Source organism: Cylas formicarius, unplaced genomic scaffold (genome assembly GCF_029955315.1).
Source record: "Cylas formicarius isolate icCylForm1 unplaced genomic scaffold, icCylForm1.1 PGA_scaffold_1__22_contigs__length_36826433, whole genome shotgun sequence".
NCBI classification, from domain to species: Eukaryota; Metazoa; Arthropoda; class Insecta; order Coleoptera; family Brentidae; genus Cylas; species Cylas formicarius.
Window position 1 is genome coordinate 29,515,032 of NW_026844264.1, and position 26,361 is coordinate 29,541,392.

At 33.4% G+C, this 26,361-nt stretch overlaps 2 protein-coding genes across 5 annotated transcripts in view; one reads left to right on the plus strand and one right to left on the minus strand.

Annotated features, from left to right (window-relative positions):
• The window catches only part of LOC132696186 (cordon-bleu protein-like 1), a 108,077-nt gene that overhangs the window by 48,717 nt on the left and 32,999 nt on the right, over positions 1-26,361 (minus strand). The window contains exon 1 of one of the 4 annotated variants that reach the window (XM_060660877.1): positions 9,435-10,249. The exons of the other annotated variants lie outside the window; for them this stretch is intronic. The gene's annotated coding sequence lies outside the window, so the exon portion shown is untranslated. Of the gene's footprint in view, positions 1-9,434; positions 10,250-26,361 lie in introns of those variants that run through there. 4 annotated transcript variants of the gene reach the window in all.
• On the plus strand, positions 22,985-24,808 carry LOC132697329 (uncharacterized). Its single transcript, XM_060662734.1, has 3 exons — positions 22,985-23,272; positions 23,323-23,558; positions 24,427-24,808. The coding sequence occupies exons 1-3, from the start codon at positions 23,114-23,116 to the stop codon at positions 24,806-24,808; spliced, it is 777 nt and encodes a 258-aa protein (XP_060518717.1). The 5' UTR covers positions 22,985-23,113.

Below are 26,361 nucleotides of genomic sequence, written 5' to 3' on the forward strand. Positions count from 1 at the left end.
CAACAAATAAAATATTTTACTAGCCATTCTTCTATATAATAATACATAATACAATAAGACCGAGAAAGAGAGTTAACTTCTGACGCTTGATTTCGTTCTTGTAGTGGTAGTTTTCGTATTTGTCATAAAAATATGTTGTGCACAACAACAAAGGTTTGTAATTGTGACAATACCGCTAGGAATTTATTTTCCAATTTATTGCAACGACGTCTAAAACTCGTCACATATACATTTTTTTATATTTTCCAAAATGTTCAAGATAAGTAATATTAGGAAACATGGACGTTTTGAGTTGAGAAAAAATAACCTGTCTTTTGCAAGTACAACTATTGAACAAGAATGCTCCCGTTTTCTTAGTCATATTGGTAGACCATAATTGAAATATGTTGCCGAGATAGAAATGATGTTAACTAAACAAAGCTCTAACTTAAGCTCCTGCACAACGTCAAAATTGTGTGTCATCTAATTAAATGATTGCCAAAGAAAATATTTAACCCTTCACAGTAATAAGTAAAAAAAAATTGTTTCGATGGTGTAAATGTATATGAGTGAGGATGGTTTGCGCATATGAATTTAGTACCCATTTAACAAACATTTAATTTTAAATTAAAAAATGTACTTATTCACTCATTAAAATAAAGTTTTCCATTTACTAACAAACAAAAACTATAATTACAATTCCTAATTGGATATGCAAAACAAATATCACTAATAGGCATTGAATATTAAATAAACATCATTAATATAATTTTACGTCGCAATTCCACTTTTCGAAACTAAAATTTCTATAAAGTCACTGCCGGAAATTATCGTAGCGCAATACGAAATTTCACTGCTGATCGGATAACAAACATTCAGTGTCACATAATACTGACAAATACAATTTAAGCTCAAAATATCGCCAAATGCGAAATTTAATTTTGACTGTTTATTTTATCGGCGAACTTCGCATTATAGAGTTAAATAGTTAATGATTATTTACCACTCTTTGAAATTGTTCCGATTATTTGGGTGGAGTGGGGCGCATTAGCGATTTGGTCGCAAATTGCAGACAAATTGGATATTGTGCAAAATCACGGCGAAAAACTGTCAATTGCGTTCAATTTAAATGTGTGCGAAAAATCATAACGTATATTTTAATAAATTTAAATATGGACCGGTGAATGCGGAATGAATTTCTTGCCTTAAGGAGGGAATTAAATGTTACTTACGCATTTATTTTCGCTTAGTCCTCACCTGCAACAGAGAAATATTTTTTGCATTAATATAATAATAACAATAGAATAGAATAGAATAGAACTTTATTAACCATTCAGATAAGTCACAAGAACAACAAATGGTACGTCAAGAGTATGGCAATTACATTGGTTATCGCAGTGGGAAAATATATAAAAAAATATTAATAAAGTACACACAAATTGCACTAAATTATATAAAATACTTCAGGATAATAGATAAGATGTAAATAATACATAAAGTGAAAAGCAAACATATAGATAACAAAGTCACAAATTATTAAATATTCGTATGCTTAAGCAGCTCAAAATATTCATCGGTGCCATAAAAGGGATTCTCTGTAAAGAAAATTTTCATTTTCTGCTTAAATTGTCTGGTTGGTAGATTTTTAAGGCTGCACATTGTATAATTTAACATTGATTTTATTAGTTTGCGAGGACGTCAGTCTGGAGTACGGTGGGGCGATCGAATCACCTTGCCTGGTGTTATACTCATGTCTACTAGTTAGTGTGCTATAAGAGTCAGCATTATCATGAATATATAAAACAGATCTGTAGATGTAGGTAGAGGGCAGCGTCATAATCTTCATATCCGCGAAGATGGGTCTGCAGTGTTCACGCGGACCAGCGCCGCTAAGTAGCCGCATGGCCTTCTTTTGCACACGAAAAGCTTTTTCCGAGTATTTTACCCCACCCCACAACACCGTAAGACAACACACTATGCAGTAGACCGAAGTAGGCCGTTCTTAGGGCCAATTTTGTTAAACAGTGGCTGAGATACCGTAACAGGAACAAACGCCGGGACAGTGTGGCGCAGACTTCGTCGATTTGACCGGTCCATGACAGATTTCTGTCAATAACAAATCCCAGTAGAGTAATATTGTCTTGATGAAGAAAGTCTACTTTGCTACAAGAGAAAGTGAGTTCTTGAGTTTTTTGTTGGTTAAGGACTAGATTGTTTGCAGTGAACCACTGCTGAAGGGCCCTCACAGTCTCATGAACGTTTTCAGTAAGCATTTTATGATTCCCAGCCTTTGAAAGAACGGCAGTGTCATCTGCGAACAGGGTTACGTTTGCATTGGGTATGGACAGCGGCAGATCATTTATGTAAATAATGAAGAGCAGAGGCCCCAGTACCGAGCCCTGAGGCACGCCGGAGACTACTGGGAGAACGCTATCGCTTGACACGCCGCTACTCTCAACGTACTGAAAGCTGCTGTCTAGATATGACTCTATTAATTGTAGAGGGATACCCCTGACGCCGTAAAACTCTAATTTATTCAATAGTACGACGTGGTTAAAAGCCTTTGTAAGATCATACAACAGGGCCTTCGAAATCTCACCATCATCATACCCCTGGACCACCCTGCTCACAAATTCTATGAGCGCACGGGTTGTGGATTTCTTTTCAGAAGTTTGTGGTTATCAAAAAATCGTGAAAGGCGGGTTTTTAAGGCTTTTTCGATCACTTTGTTTGTAAAGTTATTCGGAATGTGATTGTGTCCTTATTTATAAACAGGAATTATTTTAGATAGTTTCAGCTGCGATGGAAATTCGCCACTTGAGAACACTGCATTAGTTAAAGCCGTCAGACGGCCCACAATGTGCTCTATGGTGTGTTTCGGTATTTTTGAATTTATGCCGAAGCAGTCAGTGGAATTTGAATTGCTCAAACTCATGAGAGAATTTCTTTAAATACGCATAGGGATCATTGGATTTTCTAATAGTTGAGATTAGATCCTCGACCACCTTGGAGAAAAAGAGGTTGAACTCATTGGGCGTGATCGAGTTGGGCATGACTCTGGATGATCGATTGGTTTCATGATTGATTAAGGCCCAACGGCTTTTGCCCATGGATATAAAGCTGGAATAGGCCTTTGATTTAGTTTCTTTAATTAGTTTTTTATAGTTAGCATTCGCCTGTCCGTACTTTGTCCATGTGTCGGGTGTGGAGTATATTTAGACATTTAGTTTTTAGGAACAGCACATGATCCCTCTTATTTCTGAGGTTACGGTCGAACCAGGATACCGGGGGCCGAAAGTAATTGTTTCGCTCAGCAACTTTAAAATGCTGTTCAATGTTCGCGGTGTAGACAAGGAGCAGATTGTTTGTTAAGATTGATGGGTCTTCGTTCATGTGCAACAAAGGTTCCCAATTGGTAGCTTCAAAGCTCGCGGATAGATCATTTAAACCGGTCCGTGTAATTGGTCTAAATCGAGTGGGCTTTTCAACCGCGGGACAAGAGTCTGAATGTAGTTTAAAAAACACTGCTGAATGGTCAGAGATTGCTGGATCCACACTGCCAGCAGTAAATAAACTTGGAGATATATTGACAAGAAAATTGTCAATGCAGCTGGACGTGGTTTCAGTTACTCGGGTGTGGTCACTGATTGTAGGAGAGATACCAAAGGTAGCTAGTAGGTTGACAAAATCCACCGGTAAATAATAAAATAGTAATAATAATAATAATAATAATAATAATATTAATAATAATAACGTCTATATTGCAAAATAGCAAGTAGCAACTACTTATACTTTACTAGTTACCCGAAATACATAATATTAATAATAATAATAATAATAATAATAATAATAATATAATAATAATAATAATAATAACAGTCTTACTTGACATATTGCCCGCAATTTTTCATAAAATTATTTAATACTAATGAAAAGTATTATGTTTACGTACGCTCAAAAGGCGAAGTCTAGCTTGAGATCTTGATCTCAGCTACTAAGCATTTTTCGAATATTGTGCTAATAATAAAGCAACAAGCTCTATATTAATAACTCTAAACTTCATTATCGGTAGAATAATCATTTATTTAGGACAGAGACTTCTGTAATTCCAACAAATGGAACTTAATTCAAAGTATTATAGTTAAAATAAGCGTTCAAATTTATGCAGAATGTTTTTCGGCCTTAGAGGAGCACCGTAACTAATATTTGACAAGCAACCAATAATTGCTGGTAAAAATTGAAACATTTTTGAGCCATTTCCACTTAAATATTTTTTTTATGTACCATCACCAATGAATAGTAGAATGGAAGACAGTATAACCTTGTCTCACAGAATTTTTCTCATACTTTAAAATTCAGCATATGTATGTTATTTGTTCATATGCCTTTTCATACGGACGTCATCAGTATATAAGTGAATTTGGGCAAAATTACATTTTTATAATGAAGATTTTCCTTAAGTTTGTGGTTGCATTGTAAACAAACATACTAAGAATGATAATTGGAAATACTTTTGAGTATTCAAAAACCATTATGAAGCAAGTTTGATAGATGACACTATAAATTAGTTTTAATTTGTGTTGGCATGCGCCAACATATATATATATATATATATATATATATATATATATATATATATATATATATATATATATATATATATATATATATATATATAGAGCTTTCCTCACCCTAGCAATTAAGTTAAAAACTAAGAACGGGAATGTTTCTATATAATTGAGTGGTAAAGGTAGTCTTTCGCATACATTTTTGGTCATATTTTCTATATTTATTATTATTCACCTTTATTACTTCATCACGAACTTCTTTCCACAACATAATTGTCACGACTTTTCGATTTACCGTCGAACTTAATATTTCATTAACTTTCGAATGTGCGCCAACATTTTCCCCATACTTTTCATTTATTTTTGTTTTAATAGCAAACTTCCATGTGAATTGCTACACTACAAATATTTCACATATCTTTAGTGCAAATACTTTGTTAATTTAATTCCAAATTTAATTAAAATGTTCCGACCTTTGCGCGAGCCAATTTGGTTGCTTAATATTCGAAATTGTAACATTTTGCCTAATAAAACTACGAATTTCACTTCGCCAACTACCATTTGCATTTCTGCGATTTCATGTTGCAATTGATTTATTTAAATGACGTTTAATTAAGAATTCGTGGAGCGAAACTGGGAAACGATCAAGTTCATAATACTGCACGATAAAATGCTCCGGTTTGGTGAAATTCTCCTACAGTCCAAAAAACACTATTCGATAAGCGAGGAACCCTGATAGGCTTGTTCGTTTACGCTGCGGCTAAGTTAACTGAAAAAACGTAAAAACTCTTAACATCGTACACGCTCCATATACTCCGATCTTTTTCTTTAAAACAAACAATACGGTTGCGTCTAATTTAATCGTAAATATCACTAATTTCGGTTACCACAGAACCACAGAAAAAGATCCTGAGCAAATTTAAAAAAAAACACTTGCGTATTGCCATTGGTTTTTGGCCAGCTGAGCTTGATTCGCTTACGAAACAAAGAAATCCGCAATTGAAATGCAAAGTAATTTGGATAATTGACCAATTGGTTGCGGTGTACCGACACTATTCTACAAAAAATAAAACTGCTGCCTACAAACAAACTGCAAAACAGTGTTTCAAAGGATACAGTGGAATTTAAAGCGTGAAACATTTTATTTTTGATGAAAAATTTATATTTTTTTAATGTGCATGTGCACAAAAATATTGAAACATGCCTAGTACAAACAATAAACTTACATTAAAATTTTTGTCTCATTTCGTTTTTGGAGCACATATGTTTTTAAATAATAATCATTAAGCCGAGCTTTAAAACTAAGTAATAGGCTTACAATTTGAAGTAATTTAAACATGATAATGGAATAATAGAATTTATTGGAAATTAATGAACATTTGTTATGTAGTCCGATTTTCTCAGCTTACTGTGTGATTAGAAGCAATGCGAGTATCGTAAATCACGTGTGGTAAGGTAATCGGAAAAATTAGAAGTAATAATATCGCTCATTATTTAAACTAAAGGAGAAAGTGTAACTGGTCTTATCATCGGCTTACATAACAGATGCTTAATAATCTACAACGGACAGTGCACAATTACTTATTCAGTTTTTCTCCCACTTCTTGCTTAATGCATTAAGATATTGACTTGAGAGAAATTTTTCGTTTACATTAGAACGTCACTTACTTTTACGACTGTTTGACTAAAACCGCCATCTTATCTATTCGGGCTGGGAGGCACAGACGAGAGCAAACTTTCAAGAAGGATAAAAGGATCTCTTAAGCCTCCTGGAATTCTCCACGCTGGTACTGAATTATTTTAATTGTAATTGAATTGATTTGAAAAATATTTTAATTGATAAAGAATGATTAATTTGTAAAGGATTAAAATAGCAAAAGGACAATTAATTCAGAATTTGTTCCACTGGAAAATTTTGCTTTTTTAACTACGACGCCAGATTGAGATTATGAGATTATAAAAGAAATAAAATATAGATTATAAAATAAATTTAATTTAATTTAATAATTCAAATCTAAACGCAACCAGCAACTACCAATTTTGAACAAAAGTAATAAGCCTTTGGGATTTCATCAAACCAAATTATCTTTTTTTTTAATATTCGAAAATCCTATTACCTTTATCTTATTAAAAAATAGTTATTACAAAAAAACAGTATATAAATGCATAATACTTAAAGTTTTTTTGTCCTTTATAATAGAGGGTGTTAAAAAGTAATTCATTTGGACGTACAGCTTAATCCACCTCCGATTAATTAAACAATCTAAAAATACTTTTTTAAGGACTCTACTAAATATAATAAAAAAATAAAACTAATTAAATGGACCAAAAACGAAATTTTTAGTTTTAAAAATAATTTTATAAAAATTTAAAAGATATACAGACATACACACATTCAGGTAAAGGTCAGGACAAGAGGGAACGAGGGAGGAAATATTTGTGTAAATATTGGGAGCTGCTTTCGCTTTCAATGTCAGGTTTAAGCAGTTGATTAAATAAAGTGGGACTATTAAATAACCATTTTTATGTGTTTCTAAAACCTGTAGCAGTAAATTACTGAAATAATCATTTACTCATGCCTATTTATACTATTTTTGTACCTATCAATCACACGCTAAACAAGATTTAAGCGATTTATTAAATTATCTCCAATCTAATCGATTGTGACGCTTGGCTAGGCACAAAAGTGCAAAAATATGATTAAATATGTAGCAATTTGATGTTTCGATTGAAGTCGAGAGCGAACGTAAAAACTGATCAACGTGGCGCACATTAATCGAAATATACTCGCGAGAACATGGAAGAAACTGTAAAACGCAAAGCGGATATTATTTTTTTAAATTTTGGAATTCAACATCGGGGAACTAGGGATCCAATTTGCAGTACAGTCGTCGACATTAAAACGATTATCGCTCCGTTGGACCAAACGAAAACAGGAAGTAAACCGCAAGGAAATTGAAACGGATTACATAAAAATTTAAATGGCGTTAAACGGAAATCAGCTGCAGTGCGCGAGCGTTGCGTAAATAGTTTCGATTTCAATTCAAAACAAATGCCAAATAACAAACTTTTTTTTTTTCAGTTAACGCAATCACGTATTTCTGTTAAATTAAAATATTTCAAATAAATTTCATACGCTTTTCATAATTTGCATTGTTGTTTGTATTACTGAAAAAAAAAAGCTTTTGGATTTTTTAAATTAGATTTTTTTAAATAGTCGTCTCTTCAAAGCTACCGTTCAAGAACATTATAACAAATTTTAGAAATGTTCTCGCTATAAACCCTAAACCAAAACCAACTCAAAATTTAATAAATGTTTTTCATCTTCGTAGATATCTTAACGCAGCAAGTTTCAACGCCAAATTTAAGGGTTTAATTTCAAACAGTGGCTTTGTTTTAATATCTAAATGAGTAGACCAGTTAAGTGAGTAATTAAAAAAAGTAAAAAAGTTTAAAAAAAAGTTAAAAGTTTTTCTAATCCCCAATCTAATAATAAAATATATCTTAAACAAATTCTACAGAAAAAAGGCGTTTGGTATTTATAAATATAGGTCGCGAATTTTATAATGGCATTTATAAGAAATTATGCCGTTATAAAAATTATTTATTACTTAAAACTTAACCGGAGGGAAAAAGGGACTAAAATTTGCTTACCATTACTTACCATTACAAAATTCTCCGGTTAAGTGCTATAGAGGTGTTACAAGAGTATGTTCTCAGGTTTTATAAAATAGGTAATCGAAACGTTGCCATTATAAAACCAAAACTATTAGACAAAAATTAGACAAACTCGTGACTAAAATGGTGTTTATCGAAGTGGTTGCATAGTATATACTATTGCGAATACCTTTTAAAGCTGCACTCCCAGTTATTTAATTTATATAGCCCTAAAGTCCCATAATAACCATAAACTGACCCGCTGTAACATAATAAACTGATTACCGACCAACCGTAATTTTGCGTTAACCTCAATAGCTCCTTGATAATCTAATAAAGTTGAAATCCCGATAAAAACCTTACAACGGACAGAAAGAAATACGACACCTGCATAAAGAGGTTCAATCATTGGATATTTTAAGCCAGCCTTAATGATAAAATTAATTAATATTACACGAGTTTACGAAGAATTTCTAAATGTATAAAACATTAGCTTGTGATTTCTATAACCACAGCGACCTTGAAAATATAAGTTATCGGCAAAAATACCTATTAGAAAACGAATACCAACCGGTGAAAATCCGGTGCTTTTGCTTTTGCCTCTACAAATAAACTAAACTAATCCATACTAGAAACTTCAAAAAACCTTTTGCCGGTATTAAATTTATATTAATTTAATTTAAGTTCTGACAAATAATAACCTTTCCTCCGTAGCGCAATTTTTGTGCGCCACTTCATTGAGCATAATAATTGAACCCAAACAATTTTTGATTTTCTTGGCTGAAAAAGAAAATGGAATCCGAATATTTGACCAAGCGTTTCCCAAACGCGGAAACTTCGTAGAACGATTTCGTGCCACTGCGAAGTGGAACGACAACTTGCAGTAAAAACTACGAAATTGCTTGCGGTCTCCAAGATGATAGTGTGGATACTAATCTTTCGGTTATGGTCTAACCAGTAATTGCTGATACTGTTACGCAATACCGTGGAAATCATTCGATATGTAAAATAGGCATTTCCACTAGAAAAGGACAAATAACTAGATGTAGATGTTGCTATACATGTAATGGGTTGGTATTGTGGGCGAAAAATATATGGTTCGTGATGACGGCGTAATGACATTATGAGTGAGTACAGAGATCGCGCCTATAACATCATCACACTTCCGTAGAAAGTGTGTCGCTCTCGAACCCAGCCATAAAAAAAATCATACCACGAATTACCACTCACCTCAAATGCAAAAAAAAAAACTAATCCAGTAGCAACAAATAGTTGCCAACTAATAGCTAATCACATTCAATAGAATCGTTCCAGTGAGTCACATTTTGCGTTTCACAGCCCAAAAACGACGGAAATGTAGGGTCTCCGCGATAACCGGAATAAAAATGAAGAAATGTGGATACCAGAAATCGTTTCCGAACACCTTCACGTCGATATCGCGGCACACTCCACCACGTTGCCGGCTAGAACGGACTGAAATGAATCGGTAGTCGAGTCCGGAGGTGGGGTACTCCTCCTCGAGCCGGTGCTCCAGGTATAACGTCCTCGTGTCGTCGGCTCGGTAGCAGGTCGCTTTTTGCCTATCGCCGGTACGTAGAAAACGCGATACGAAGACGACAGCCAATGCCTTGGGGCGACCTTTCAAAGTCGGACGTGCAAGGTTGCCAGATATGTGCATAAGGTGCGTGCGGGAGGGGGAGGGCATGTGCGTACGTGAGTTTTGATCCGGCTGTTTGGGAGTTTATCATTTTGCAATCGGTCGCGTAAATATTATCAATATTATTATCAACCCCGAACATGTTAACCAAAACTACGTTATGTTTTTAGTTGGAATTGTAATTTAATCGTCGTTTATAATGCCATAAGAGGTAATTTTGTTATATTGTCTCATCCACCAAATCTATAAGCTAATCTTTAAATAAGTAAACTGAAAACCAGAATAAAATCCAGTTTTTCTGGACAAATACAGATGTGTCCTATAAAACTGAAAACTAATTTTTTTTTTACGTAAAAACTTTCAGTTATTATGAACGTCAATACTGCCATGTCATAGAATTGTCAAATGTATTATACTTTATTTTATATATATTGTTATATAATTATGTATTATTGTGTTATTGCATTAGTTGTTGGTTATTAAATAATTATAACACAAATACAGATGTGTCCTATGAAACTCAAAACGCATCTTTAACGAAAATATTCCTTCTATAATCCAAAACTATTTTTTTTAACGTAAATATTTTCAGTTGTTATGAACGTCAATACTGCCATGTCATAGAATTGTCATATGTATTATACTTTATTTTGTATATATTGTAATATAATTATGTTTATTGTGTTACTGCATTAGTTATGAAATAATTATAGCATTTGAACATATATCAGATACTAAACGGACTAATACATAGTATATATATAAGGTATAGTCTATATTTTTATATTTTTATACCCCCTTCTGAGTCAAATAGTTGCCAATTTCGAAAAGATCCCTGTCAGAATGTGCCTTTTCGCCTCTTAGTGCACCCAAATCTACCTTAGAAAAGCAGATATGTGCTTAAAACTCCTTTTTTTGGGACAAATAATTGGTTTTCGCTCTTGATTTCGAGCAGATTATAGTCAAAACCAGCATTTTCATAACTTACCGGACCGAAAATAAATTATTATTAATAAAAGTTTCATTAATTTCTCCCCTAAATAAAATTCCTAAAATAATTCTAATTACTTAATAATAAAAAAAGCCCATATAAACAATGTGACATAAAAATAAAGCGTGCTGTTATGGGCAATTTTGTATAGAGATCTTATTATATTATTATTTATAACTAGCAAAGTAGTAATATGTTTCTTGCTGATTAAGATGGCGAACGCAGAGGAATCTCAATTGAGTACCTCATCTCCGAATAAATCAGCAATGCATTTTATAAAGAGCAATTCTGGAACGTGTCACTTTACCACGTCAGTTTCGTTTCCCACGTATCCGAGCCGCTTCGGACATTTCCGGGATTGTACCGTAGGGATTTGGGAGCAATCGGACGTTTTCGGAAATATTTGCCACGCTTTGAATTTTGACGCTTGTCAATTCTAACGGTCATGTCAGTGAATGTATTGGTGTTGTTTTGCTAAAATGTACCCAAAAACTAACGGTAGTAGAAAAAGTATAGTATGCAACACTTTTTGAAGTCACTCGTTCCGCCACGTGACTACAACGTGTTTTAAAAATTTCGATTTTTTGTTTCCTGAAAGATTTCCGAACTCTAGAGCTAAAAATATGCAGAGATTCCAAAAGAATGAGAAAATAACAACGAACCCAAATTCTGACTCCATTTATTTATTTAATTACACAAAAGTTAACATGAAATTCTCAACGGGGCAAAAAATAACTTTATTTCTATAATTAATAAGAGTAAATTAGAAATTATCTTCGAAACTGTGTGGGAAACACCAGAAAACGAAAAAAACGTTAATATATTTTATACAAATAAACCAAACCGACGAATTATCCATCAGCTTACCGACGTCTAACTGCTTCGTTATAAAAACAAAACCTGCTTGGTCGAGTTCGCTTATAGAACCAATTATTAATGGTCTTTCTTCGAGATAACTTTGAGTTTTTTTTTTCAACGTTGCTTATCCTGTTTACAGGTTGTAGAAGAATTGTCGAACTCGCTAAATCAATTTTAATGCTCCGACCCAACCTGTTTTGATGTTTTTCTAATGTCGCGGGCAGCCTGACGCGATATAACGAGGTTTTTTGTTCTTTTTGCATCTAAATTATTAATTTATCATTTTTATTCTTTATTTCACGTCGATATTGCCGATAATGGTTGCGATCTGATATTGACATTCTTGTTATCATCGATAATCCCTTATTTTATGGAGTTTCTTAATCATTCAGCCCCATCTAACCGGTCCAGTTAAGACTTAATTCTCGTTGAGAAAAATAGTAGAGTTTTGCAATATTAAATTTTTGAAATGTCCTCAAAGTAGGTCATTAAAATTGGCTACTGTTAAGCGGATGCTCCGATTTGTCCTTGTCAAAATAACTTCGTTAAGAAAGTGTGAAAATGTGTCGATATCGGCCACAGGTACATTAAAGAGAGATGAGTAATCTCGGTTATTCCGTGCGTGTAAAATTTTGAGACACATTTCGTGTTCCATGAATACAAATTTTGGAATATAGACTTGTCGATAAAATCCCTTATAGTACTTATAGTACATTGAAATTAAATTGAAATTTGGTAATAATGTGTAAGCAACAATTCCGAAATAGACTGCCCCGTTGGGGAAGCTGCGACATTCACAATCCTATAAAGCTGAAATTTTGGATGTAGTTTACGTAAGAACCATGTAATAAGTAAAACCGGATTTAACAAGTTACTTTTTCGAAATTTTGACTGTATTTATGATTGAAGAAAGTGTTCATTTACGTGAAAAAATTAAGTAATTAAAATATTAAATTATAAAAAATTAGAAAAAAAATAGAGACCGATAATTACTTATGCGGTAAAAAGGGTCGTCTTTTGTAGGGGAGTTGTTTTTAAATTTGTAATTGCCAACAGTGCCGGGCATTCTGAATGCATCGCTGAAAAGGTAACCGTTCGCAGACACTAATAATATCTATTCTACGTCCAACGCTGTAAATGGACATCGTCTTCAACTATACAAGGTATCTTTTAGATTAAAGAAGTTACGCCTTGGTTAATAATCTCTTTGACAATTTTTACTTTTAGCATAATTTTAAAACAATATATAGATGCACAAGACCTGTGCCGATGATAACATTCATCCAATCTATTAAGGAAGAACCATACAATACATTGTTGAGAGATTTTAAAATTTTTAAAAACTGGAGATCGATATTATTAAAATTTATAGGTTTGGAGCCAAAATAAATGTAATTAATGAAATTGGATGGACCAGCAATATGAAGTTCAAATGTATTTTTCTGAATTGTTAGCCGCCGAAGGCAAATATGCCAAAATCATATAAAATACCTTCTAAAATACAGCACATGGCCTTTTAAGTTTCAGATTTTTGCAAATTCAAACAAGTCAGTATTGATAATCATTTTGTTGAAGTTATATTTTAAACAAAAAATAAAGATAAACACTAGAAATGTGTATATTGAATGAGTATATGTACAAAAGCAATCAGCATATGAAAAATAACCTACATTTCAAACAGCTAAATGAAAGGAATTGAAAGTTATTGTTTTAGAATAATATTAAATATATTTGTTCTAGATAAATCTATGCAACATTTTCTTTCTTCTCGTTTTCCTCTCTGTAAAAAATATTTGTATTTACAGCTATCCCGCACAGATGTGTATGAAACCTCATAGGGATATGTATTGTTTTGAACCCTTTTGAAATGATCAATACATACGGTCTCCAAAGGCATCTGTGACACATACTTTAGATGATGTTACCAAATTTTTTTGTATTTCTCATTAAAAAGGCCAAAGCCTCTTTCTATTTTTTATTCTGTGGAAAATAATGATTATTAAATTTGAAACAAAACTCCAAGATTTTATAATATATTTTTTTGTATTTCTCATTAAAAAGGCCAAAGCCTCTTTCTATTTTTTATTCTGTGGAAAATAATGATTATTAAATTTGAAACAAAACTCCAAGATTTTATAATATATTTTTTTGTATTTCTCATTAAAAAGGCCAAAGCCTCTTTCTATTTTTTATTCTGTGGAAAATAATGATTATTAAATTTGAAACAAAACTCCAAGATTTTATGATATATTGAGAATTTTATAGTTATTTAAAATTCGGCGTGTTATTCTTATAAATATTATGCCTGTACTCTATTTTACATTTAGGAACATTTTAATACCTGAAAACCAGTTGCTTAATTCGTTGATATGGAGTTAAAGCAAATTTCAATCTTTTTGTGTCTACAACATTGGCATGTTCATATATTATTATTATATTCGAGAACCACATAAACTTGTAATCACGGACGGATCTTGACGAAATGTGGCACTAGTCAGCGAGGGAAAGGAAGAAGATGTAGACGTGTTAAAAGGATAGATGAAGAGGCAAATATCTTTGCGATCGTAGTTAGATGCAGAAAGTAGAAACAAGTGTTTAATTTATATATTGGCTGCAACATCTAACACCCGGGTAACGTTAATCAATTGCATGGTTAAATGGTCTGAACACAGTGTCTCCTGTGTCACCCTGTAATTATTTTGCACGAGTTCTGGCTACTTTCCAAGTTCCCCTTCACTCTTGTGATATTGATATGATCGATAATTGTAAGTTTACTGCAGAACAGTACTCCAAGTTCTTTAATTGCATTTGTACGAACTGTTACTATGCAGTGAATGTTATGTTAGTATCAGAATACATTCAACATCACACACAGCGTCACCAACAAATTTTATCGAGATCGGTTTCGATAGTTTATAATAAAAACGACAATAAAATAAAATCCTTTATTCGTTCTTTGTAGCCTTTTGCCTTGAAATCGTTTTGTTTCCTGTATATTCCCTCTAAAACTGATGCTTCACTATTCAAACAACCGACTCCAATATTTCGAAACGACAGGCGCAAAAATGCATTTCTCGGGGGTATTCGATTGTGAAATTGTAATTTTGCAATAGACTACAAAAGAATTCACGTCGCGTCGGGACTGTTGTTGCTGGCCATCAGTATTGCAAAATACTTTTGAACGGGCCCATCCACAATTGTTTTTCGGCCTGATCGATTATTCATTGCGTAAGCATCTAACGCATACATTTTTACACGCAAACGTGTCGAGCTTGTATTTGCATTCGCAATATCTATCTTCTTAAAATCAAATCTTGGTAATAAGATATACATTTCACATCATTCGCATCATTCTCAAGTTGAATATTTCGAAATCTCAGGATTAAATAAATCGCAAAATGCAACCTCCCTCTTATTCATCCAACGCCCCCTTGAAGCTACCCCTTTAATTAAAAGAGGTGCTAATTTTATTAATATTAATTAGATATTTTTTTTAGTTCCATATTCCTAATACGCAATATTTACTATGAAATTAAGTAATTAAGTAAAGTAATTGCTAATTGATCAAACCCCAATTGAAATTGTTATTATTACTTTCGCATGTTTTTTCGAATGTTCAATGCCTTGATGGCTCTTTCAATTTCAAATTTTCAAGAGGATTACTAATGGGGACAGGGGGTAAAAGAATGTCAAGCAATTTTTGCTTGAAATAACTCGAAATTCCCGGAAAAATGTTTAGAAAAACAAAGAGCTTGGGGAATTCTATTTTTTTTTTAATATTTACAATAACTGGACAAAGGTCAAAAACTTTTTTGACACACACGTATGGAACATGAATCTGACATATTATTTTAGTAACACCACCAAACCCCAAAACTCTATTCACTATAATATTTACTTTTACTAAGTAATTAAGAATCAATTTTTAAAATAATCATGATAGCGTGTGTTACTGTTGCTAATTACTGATGTCTCTGACATTGCCGAATTTGAAATATCAACCCAATAAACGAAAGGATCATTTTTTAAAATCAGTGTGGACTATATGAATTCGATTTTTTGGGACAGCTAATTAGTTAAACCACATAACCAATTAATTTGTTTATAATTAAACCAAAATTTGATAGTTGCTTTAACAAAGTTCAAGTAAGAGAACAAAATAAATACAAATTATGCAACTGACAATAAAACATGTTTGTTGTATATCTTTAAAATTAAACGGATATTATATTTTCTTTGTAACCAACGCGTCTTGTAATTTCTCTCGAGATAACCTGAAATCTCCATTTATGTCGAACAGCAAAATATGCCATACAAAATCGTATGCAAATTAATGGCAAACAAACAGTCGCTTCAAGGATATCGCAAACCTTAATCTTAAATAATTAATGTCATTTAAAAACAACTTTAAAAAAAGGTTCGAGGCGTTTATTTTGAAAACATTGATACATTTTTACTATCAAAACCGGATCAAACAACTAAAGCAAACACCTCGAGGCAGAAAAACTACAACACTGTCTAAATTAAAACTGTATTAATTAAAATTAATCGCAATTCAATTTAGTGGTCGCTTAATTGACAAACAAAAAAAATGTTTTTGTCAACGTTTGTTTTTTGTCAATTACCTAAAACCTAAACTATTTTAATAGAAGACTAAACGTACTTCATAATAATCATTAACTATTTATGATCGTTACGGATACGATTACAACTTCTTACAGGCAATTAAAAGCATTAAAAATATATTCAGTCAATCTCATTATGCGGGTTCAATTAGGTATTTGAATTATTCGAATTCGAATTAATCGAATCTTGATTTTCCATTTTGTTTCTTTGCTTATTGCAGTGATATGTTTTTCCTGTAAATGCAATGCGACTGTCTCATTCGTACCTATTTATTTTGAAAATTGTTAAAATGCTGTGTGAATGCCGCTAACGGAACAAAATATTTTTATTCCGTCATCTTGACTCCTTTCTAGGCCAAATTTGCAATCTCGTGATACTTTATAATAAGCAATGCAAGTACGGTTTAAAACCATAACCACTTATATGTAACGGTATTTTGGAGCGCCGCTCTGCCAAGTTTGCGCCTCGTGATTTTAACTGAAGTTCAAATCATACACCTAGGTCTCAGAAAATTGGGAGCACGTATTTCAAAGGGTGCATGGATTTTACGTCTAAAATAAATTCCAGTTGCCCATACATTCTGACATCACTAATGTTCGATATGGTATTTTGAATTTAAAATTCTCTTTTCTACTTTTACTAATACATATACTTAAATGAGCGTAGGCATGGCATTAGATAATTAGGGTTTATTTTGGCAGAAATATCCTCCCTTAACAATTTACGGATACTAAAAAATATTTGGATTATTTTAGAGGGTAAATAGCTTCTCCAAATATTTAAACAGAACAGAAAATAGAAAATCTACAAATTGCAATTATTTAGTTGAAAAATGTGGAAAATGTTCATTAAGTTTCTGTATGATTTTTATAAATTTGGTAGACATATTAGAATTCTACAGTAAAATATGAACTCCTAACTCTAAAACATTCAGTTTATCGCAGTGATTCATCTAACGTGCTTAGCGGTATCTTTATTCATGAATAATAAATGAACTACATTGTCCAACATATTTGTATTGTGTTGTGGTAGGTGCCGCGAAGTCAAGACATACCACGATATTAAAATTTTTATTCATTTTAATCGTTGGATGATTTTTTTCCAATTACAGTCTTTTTCTTTAAACAAACTACTTAATGATCAATTGTAAAAGTTAAATAAACAACATGATGTTTTAAAATTGTGTTACTCCATTATTTATTGGACATATCCAATAATACGTCTCTCTCTGACTAACGTACACGGTTAAAAAGAGACGACAATAGCAGAACCGAATGGTATGAAATTTATTAATCAGATATTCGGTTATTATTTTTAATTTGTTAAATTGTGATTTTTCCGTGATGTTTGGTAAACTCTTTATCTCATTCATTAAGCACTCGGTCCGCTCGTGTCAAATAAACTTGTGAGTCAAATGCCGTTTACCGCACTTGTTGCATAATATACTATTGTATCACAAAGCTCTTCTTTGACAACAATCTAAGGATTCTCTCATGTGAATGTAAAATAGCACCCGGTCAGGAGTGTACACCTAAGCTATGCTATTGAAGTTCCTGTTATTTAATTTTACTTTTCCTTCTTGGTGTTAATTTGGCCGGTACAATATCTTTTTCCATTCTGCGGATGATGGTTAGTGAAAGGAACCACTCGAAATCAATAAAATACGTGACTATCTGAAAACAAATATCGTTAAATATTTAATTATTTATACGTTGCTTAAAACCATTACAAACTTTTCCTGTTTAGCATTTCTTCGTGACACTACAAATTTAGAATAAGTACAGTACAAGTCGAGAAATATCGGTAATTCACGCAAACCGTTTCTCTACAATCATGGTGTGCGTTTCTGTGCCAAAGTCACGAGCCATTTATCGAAAGAAAGGTTGTTACTTTAACGATTTAACAGCGCCCCAGTGGTGTTGTCACAGTAACACAGAAAATTTACCCGGGAAGCTGAGATTCCAGATCCCTCGAAAGTAATATATGGTACAACAAATCCCGTTCATTATTAATAATATTATTGTTATTATAATTCTAATTATTAGGTATACGGAATAATATGGAAAGTATATGCAAAGCTGAGAATATACACCGAACATAATAAAAAGAAATGAAAGCTACAAATAATGTCCTCCACAAATACAGTTTTTTCTGTTAGTGAACACAACATAACCAAGTTTGCTGCAAACGCAATATATGTAGGTAAACTCTTCCAATGGTCAAATGCCCTATAACTTATGAAATGTGACCTATGCGAATTGTTCTTTCCTTATCTTTAATTGATGATCACACAGGCATTTACCATTACTTAACGTCACCAAATTCACATAAGGCGGATTAAACGGAAACTGATCATGCGTAACTAATAAACGGTAACTGGTCATTTGTATATAATCTCCTTGTACCTGATGTTGACCTAATGTTGGCAAGAAGTTGCAGAGTCCACCTATTCTACTGCAATAAAATTTATAAAGTATAATTACGAAATACGAAAAGGATTAACAGCACATATATGGAATGATAGAAAAACATCAATAGCCAGTTTTAAAGGAGAATTAGGTGAAATATGTGACCAAAGTAGTGATTATAGTTGTTTTGCATTTCAGGGAGTGAGTGGAACTTACTGCGTTAAATCATTTGTTACAGTAACGCCTATGTTCATATGAGAACTAGACACAAGATTTCCCTCAATATAATGGACCATGCCAAGATTATTATTACGGGGCACTTCTGTGCATTCAGCGGGAGTAACGAGATCGAACACCAGTTTAGTGTTTAGGCCTCTCTGTAATGCATTCTGCCGTATATATTAAAAATAGCACTGGTCCCAGAATTAAACCTCGTGGAACTCCAGTGGTGGCGTTTTGTGGCGAGGAAAAAGCTGCGCTACCCCGAACTTTCAAACACTAGTTGCTTAGAAACGCTTAAAAAAAAGGAAAATGGAAGGTGGAGTGCGTTGCGAATTTGATTGTCATATAAAGGACTCGAAGTACCATGTACGCAAAATGCCATTTATGCAATTTAATTTTAACGACTTGCCCTATTGTTTCATAACTATGAATGATCATAATATGGCGTAATCACGTCAAATTGCCGGAAATTAGTATAATGCGCTCGCCTGCATCTTGCGGGATTATAACATTTTATATCGCTGGTCAATAAAGAGAACGCACGAAAGAGGTCATTAATATTAAGCATGTTCCACATTAAAATTAAATTTCGAACATTTTTCTGAAGTAATAAATTTATTTACAGAAGTAGGAGCAAAATACTAATTTTTCTTGTAGCATTCCATGCAGTAGGTCTCTAAGACGCGAGCCCTAGTATAAACGCTCAAATAAATAAACATATGCTACGAGCTGGTTTATGTTTATTGAAGAAGTTTCACTCAGACGCCACTACAATTGCGATTAAAACTTTATATAATTTCTGTGAATGACAGACCCACAAGAAACGTGATTATATAACTCATAAATTAAAAAATAAGTAAGTCAGTCTGCACTGTTATAAACATATACAAGACACACCATTTCGTAGAATATCCTCGCATTTTGTTACGCGTTATCTCGTTTAATAATCTAAGGTAAGTGGTGTTTACACAAATTGAACAGCTTAAAATTACGTTCGCTGACGAGTAAACCAACAGCATTATGACCGCCATCAACACACAACCATCAATCCACCAGGTGTTACGCCTCCTGGGTGGGTGGGTTAACGAACGTCCATGGCCTTGCGCTTTCTACAACGCGGTAGATAATGACGTGTGCGTGGATATTTATTAATCCTTTAACTTCCTGCAGTTCTAGATTCCCGCGCGGATAAGATGATAACGCAAAACATTATAAGCGTTAAAATTTTGCACTCGGCGTTGGAAAACTGAAGTTGAAGAGCATTAGCTATATACAGCACATGGTCCTGTTATAGAAGAAGTTCTTCTAAAGTTAATTGTTTTTAGAGTAATTATCCCTGTCTAGAGTTTTGCAACTACCTCTTTAAATTGCAATTTTATTTAGAATTTTTATCACATTCTACATTGACTCTATAGTTTAGGAATACGAATATATTCTTAATGTGAATATGGAAATATAGTTTCTTGTAATTGTGATTGTTTATCGAAAATAGTTCAACGAAATGGACACAAGACGACACCGATGAAATCAATTAAACCATACTGCCAAGATTATTATTATTATAATTAGTATTAATTATGATCAATTTAGTTGCGTAATTTGCGCCATTCACAAACGTAGACCTGGAAAGTGTGTTTTCCAGAATTTATTTTTGAAGGTACTTTTCCGTAAACATATTTTAAATGTTCGCATGGCATACGAGATTTATAGGTCTTCGTCTCACTAGGAGTTTTAAAAGAATAAATTAATTAAGTTCAATAAATGACTATGAGTAAATGACGGGGCGGCAAAGTTTAAAGAGAAAGTGAGACAACTTGAAGATAGGAGAATAGGAGAATCACGAGAACACGATTTAAGCTGGTTGTTGCCGAAAGCATGTCTACAGCAAAAGAACTGGGGGAGGAAAAAGCCTCAGGAAACTCAAAAAATCGAAGAAGCTACGAAGTTGACGATAAAAACTCAGTTTTTCAAAGAATCTTCCACAGGCTAGTATAATGCTTTTTACAAAACTTCTGGATTCCTCCTGCGTCGGTCTTTGCTTAGTCGAAATTGCTGACGTTTCGCCAATCATCCTGTTGGCTTCTTCAGAGCCAGTTTCAGTCAAGCTCTGAAGAAGCCAACAGGATGATTGGCGAAACGTCAGCAATTTCTAGGCAAAATCCGACGCACGAGGAATCCAGAAGTTTTGTAAAAAGCGGTAAGAACTCAGATTTATTTACAGTCCTAAAACATCGATCAGTGATTCCTATACGTTCTTTTTTGTTGCTACTTGTTTAGAAACTTTATTTCCCTCTATAATAATAAGCACCCCGATGCTCGACATTTTGAGAGTCTCCCAGCTTCCGTACCCTTACATTTTGGCAAGTTTAGGGACCTTATCCTGGAAGAGGATTACGATGTAGTGGGAGTATTTGAAACCAATTTAAAACCACACATACCTACTTATATAGTTGAAATTCCAAATTACTATTTCTACAGATGGGATAGGGTAGGTCGCGATCGTGGCGGGGTAAGTCTTTATATTAAAAAAACTATAAAATATGAAACTTTAGACTCATACCATGACGTGATTGAATGTCTCTGGGTAAAAATAAAACTAAATAAATCAAAAAATTTAACCATTGGGTGTGTCTATAGGCCCCCAAATTTTAGTCCAAATATATTTGTTAATGATTTGAAAAGTATATGTCTAGACCTTCTTCCACAAACTGATAACTTAATCTGTTTTTGGGACATAAATTTAAATTTATTCGAAATAAGCGAGTATGGAGTTCGTTCATACCTGGATGTTTGGAGCCAGAGCAGATCATCGATGGGCGGACGTTGTACCAGTACTTTAGCCTCGACTTTAGCTAATAGCTTTTTTATTTACAGAGGTAGGTTTAGGTTTTTCTTTCTGTTATATAATTGAGTGGGTGTTTAACGAATTTGTAAATATTAATTAAAACCATGGTGTGATGTTATGTGTAAGGATAAGTGTAGAAATCAACAAGCAGGTACTTGTGGACGCTGCACTCTTGCCTTTTCTTGTAATTTTCTTTGTCGAAATTACCTGAATAAAGTATATATTATTATTAATATTATATTATTAACTCAGCAATATAGTTCTCCCCAAGCTCTTCAGTTGTACAACATTGTACATAGAGTTGAGATAAGAATTACACTGTAAGTTCAAATAATTATTTAAAAACTAACCAAGAAAGGCAATTTGGAAATTTGAAAACTATATTGTAATGTTCGAGTAAGCGGACCTTTTTTTAAAATATGTTCTGTATAAAATGTGAATATAATATAAAAGTTTAAAACAAATCATCTACATCTAAATAAGATAAAATTATTTTCGTTTCATTTTAAAATAAAAGAAAACGTTGTATATTATTTTAGAAAATTAATTCACTTCGGAGTTTGTTAAGATCACAACAAGAAAAAATAGCCTCTTTTCTCACGATAGTCTCGAATTATCTTAACGAAATTTGCTTAACACATTAACGTTGTTAAACGCGGCTCGTGCTCCGGCAAGAAAGTCTTTCACTGAATCATTCATTTTCCCAACCTACATGAACGAATCGAAGTCACGGGGGTCACGAATCGAGGCAGCATCCACCCACTTTTAACAGACGAGTTGGCAAAGAAGCGTTTTAAGGTTTGCCTACCACTTAAGTCGCCTGACCTTCAACTTGGTTAGTTAGCCGCCAAGCATCGCGGTCTCCTTTTATCCGAACGAACGTAATATTTATGTATATAAAACCTACAATAAAAAAGGTTACTCTAGAGTCGACAGCCTCTTAGACAATACACCGTGATCAGATAAAGTTGTTCCGCAGCGTTTCGAACATATATATAACAGAAAATACGAGTACTATTACATAACACATCAAGTTGAAATGTCGTTCCTTCAAAAATGACAACAAATATAATACATAACATTCCGATGACTGCTCTGCTTTTGCAAGTACTTTGCGTTCCATTGGGATCAGGAATTTGGCTGCCGCCTCATGAAGTAAACTTGCAGCAGGACGAAGAGTTTGTTATATCCGAGCTCCTTGACCGATCGGATGTCCAAGACGTATACGACGAAGAGGAACTGATCAAGGAAGACTATTTCAAGTTAAAAACAGACCAGGAAAATCACCCCGATAAATATTACATGCTGCACGCTCAAGCGGGAAAATACAACGAGCAATTCAAACGAGCAACGTTTGACAAGCAACCGTATGGCGATAATGTTGTAGAATTCAACCCACATTTGGATGAAGAAATTCCTTATGTAGCTGGTTTTGTCGGTAAAGACGGAGAACTGATAAAAGTTTGTAGTTTGCTAATACTCGTGTTAGAAATACATCAGCTATTTTTGAGGAATCGGAGTTCTACCTTGACGACGATGCAAAATCAAATAAGACACTCAGCGCGAAACGCTTGCAGAAAAGAGGGGAATACGACAATGACAGCCTGAGTTACGACTATGAAGGGTTCAAAGCTGAATACGAACAGGAAATCAAGGAAATGGCAAAAAAGAACGATACTTTGAAGTATAGTGAGATCAAAGAAGAGGAAACTCCAAACGAGGCTGTCAAAACTTTAATCGATTTCAGGTATGTCCTCTCAACAACTGTGAAAATGTAGTAATGAGATTGAGTTTTTTAAATTTGTTTCCCACTCTTCTTTTTTTCCCCTTCTCGTAGCAGTGCTGAAACTCCAATAGTAGAATAGCTTTCAGCTGGTCGGTTACAGTCGTTTGAATATTTTCGACAGTCAACTTCACGAAGAGAAAAACGCCACAAGCACACAAGTCAGAAGAATAAGGAGGCTGAGGATCCACAGAAATGTTGTTTTCTGGCCAAACCCTCGTTTACTTAAATTACTGAGTTACAAAGAACATTATCGTGATGCAACACCTATTACCACATAAAGTTTAAAATATTCGAATCCATGCTCTGGCGCTTAGTTTGTGAATCGTACATACAAGCATCCAAGACTAGTAAAGCGTTCTAGATTTTTTCTAATCCCCAATTAATAATTAATTGGTCAAAATCTGATGAACGGTGGTGTTAGTCAAATTCAACTCTTTCCCGATCATCCTGACTGTCAACTGACGATCTGAACGCACAACGTCCCTGATTCTGTACACCTTTTTATCGGTTGTTTGTCATTCGTCCTCAATCGAATCTTTTCCTTCTGAAAATACCTCAAACTGCCTAAAAACCTGGACTCTTGACAAAACGCTATTTCTGTCTGCATGTTTAGCAATAGTTTCTACTGCACTGTTGCCAATTCTGAAGCAAAACCTGATAACAATCCATTGATGGAAACTGATGACACTCATTGTCAGAACATAATAGAAAAACTGTTTTATACCGCGTCTGCAGTGTTGCCAGATAGAACGCTACGTTGACAGTCACATTATTTAGGCTAAAGACCTCGTACTCAAAGCCCTTAAGCTGAACATTTTATCTGTTTCAGTGCCAAAAATTGCACCTCCGATGACCTCAAATCGATGAGTATAAATTCGGCAAGATGTCTGTGGTTGGAGATGAAGAAGCCGCATTTCGATAAACGGGAAAGGCTAAACTTACTGGAAAAACTTGCGAAACTAGTAGCGATCTGGTTCATTATTTACTTGTTGATAGCCCTGCCGCTTTGGTGTCAGTACGGTTGGTGTTGTTGCTGTTGTAGATGCAAATTCTGTAGACCTCTCGAGCAAATCGACGAGGTGAAGACATTTTTCGAAAACAATCCCGTCGGGGTGTTTCGTGACGAAACGGGAAAGGTATTTGCTTACGAACCTACCGACTATGAGAAGTACGCGCAAAAGAAATTGCAAAAAGCGATTTATAGCCTTTAAGCTACTCAAAACGTGTTTCTAGAAGTTTATTGAATTTTTTGAAATGAGTATTTGAAAATTTGAAAATTTTATAGGTAAAAATAAAGATTTATTAAATGAAAAACAATTTAATATCGTTATGGTCTACTTTCAATGCCGCAAGACTCCGTCTCTAACCGACAAACGAGTAAGCCGCTACACGATGGAATTTCTTAATGGTTGATCCGACAAGATAACTTTTTATTTCAACTAAAAGGATTGTGTGTATAATTCTCTTAAATTATTTCGCTATGGCTATATTTAATAATCTCATTTGATAATATGAAATAAGTAGAGTGGAACATGCAGTTAACTTTTATGGACGCTGTAGGCACCGATGAGAATAACTGTAGAAATCCAGATAGCTCGCTGACGACAATTTTGTGGTAGACATTTTCTTTTAATCGCTAAATTTAGCATTTAACATTTTAGAAATTCACATGATTATCAACTAAACAAAACATTGCGAGAAATCAACATTACAAAGATTGTCTTGCAGAAATGCATTCCCGAGATTCCATTCGGCGAATCTTTTTTCAGTTTTGCGTTGCGTACAACAATTTCCATGCAAAAATTAACGCAGCCTTTTGTTTCGAAATTTTCTCTCGCAATGGCTATTATCCTTCGCCGTTATCTTCTAGCGATCGGTTTTTGTGCTTTTAAATAACGTTATAACCGTAATTAGATGTTCTAACGCAAATTAATTTTGCAACAGCTCTTCCTTCTATTTATGGGGATGTTACCTAAATATTTCGATTAGTTTTTAAATCTTTACTACCATTTTTTTTATTATTCTGATAGAAATTTTCTGATCGTGTCTTTAATCAACCGATTCAAATATAATTTATTTTCTTGTGCGCACATTCCGAGGCAATTATTTAAAACTGATATAAAATACACACTGAACCGAACCTTTTTCTATTAAATTTGTTACCATTATGAAAATGAAAATAAAAACATTTGATGTATAATTTAAATTGAAACTCTAGAAAAACAATGACGCAGTCAAAAAAATAATTGTTACAAAAATAGTTTTTTTATTTTTAATTACGCAAACGCATTTCTGTATTGGTTAGTGTATCTCAGATTAAGAAGAAATAATAATAGTCATTGTTCTGCTGGAGGTGCAATTATTTATGAATAGAATCTGTTTACGAAAATATAATTTTTTAATTGTCTCTGTTCCAGAGACATGCCAATTAATATTTCATAACCCCATTTCATCAGACTAATTTTTGAGGATTATTGAGTAAAGCATAAAAAAAAACTTCAAAAAATGTGAATAAATATGTATATTTTTCTTTTTCTCCTTACTATTCTTCGTATTTCATTTCTTATGGCGCTTATATTCTATTAAGTAATGTTAAATTCTGATGAAATTTATAAATTTCCACTTATTATCTTAATAAATGTTAAAAAGATGATTAAACTTGATTAAAGAAAGCATATTTTTTAAAAGATATATAATAAAAATTACTTTTACTCAATTACTTACTTAACATTAAATTCTGTAATAATATTTAATAACTGTTGCT

What these genes read in the sequence shown, in the direction of transcription:
- LOC132697329 (XM_060662734.1), top strand. Translation starts at nt 23,114, where the DNA reads ATGCTGCACGCTCAAGCGGGAAAATACAACGAGCAATTCAAACGAGCA. An exon ending in AAGACGGAGAACTGATAAAA is followed by an intron (nt 23,273 to 23,322) that starts GTTTGTAGTTTG and finishes GCTATTTTTGAG; the next exon opens with GAATCGGAGTTCTACCTTGA. An exon ending in AAAACTTTAATCGATTTCAG is followed by an intron (nt 23,559 to 24,426) that starts GTATGTCCTCTC and finishes TATCTGTTTCAG; the next exon opens with TGCCAAAAATTGCACCTCCG.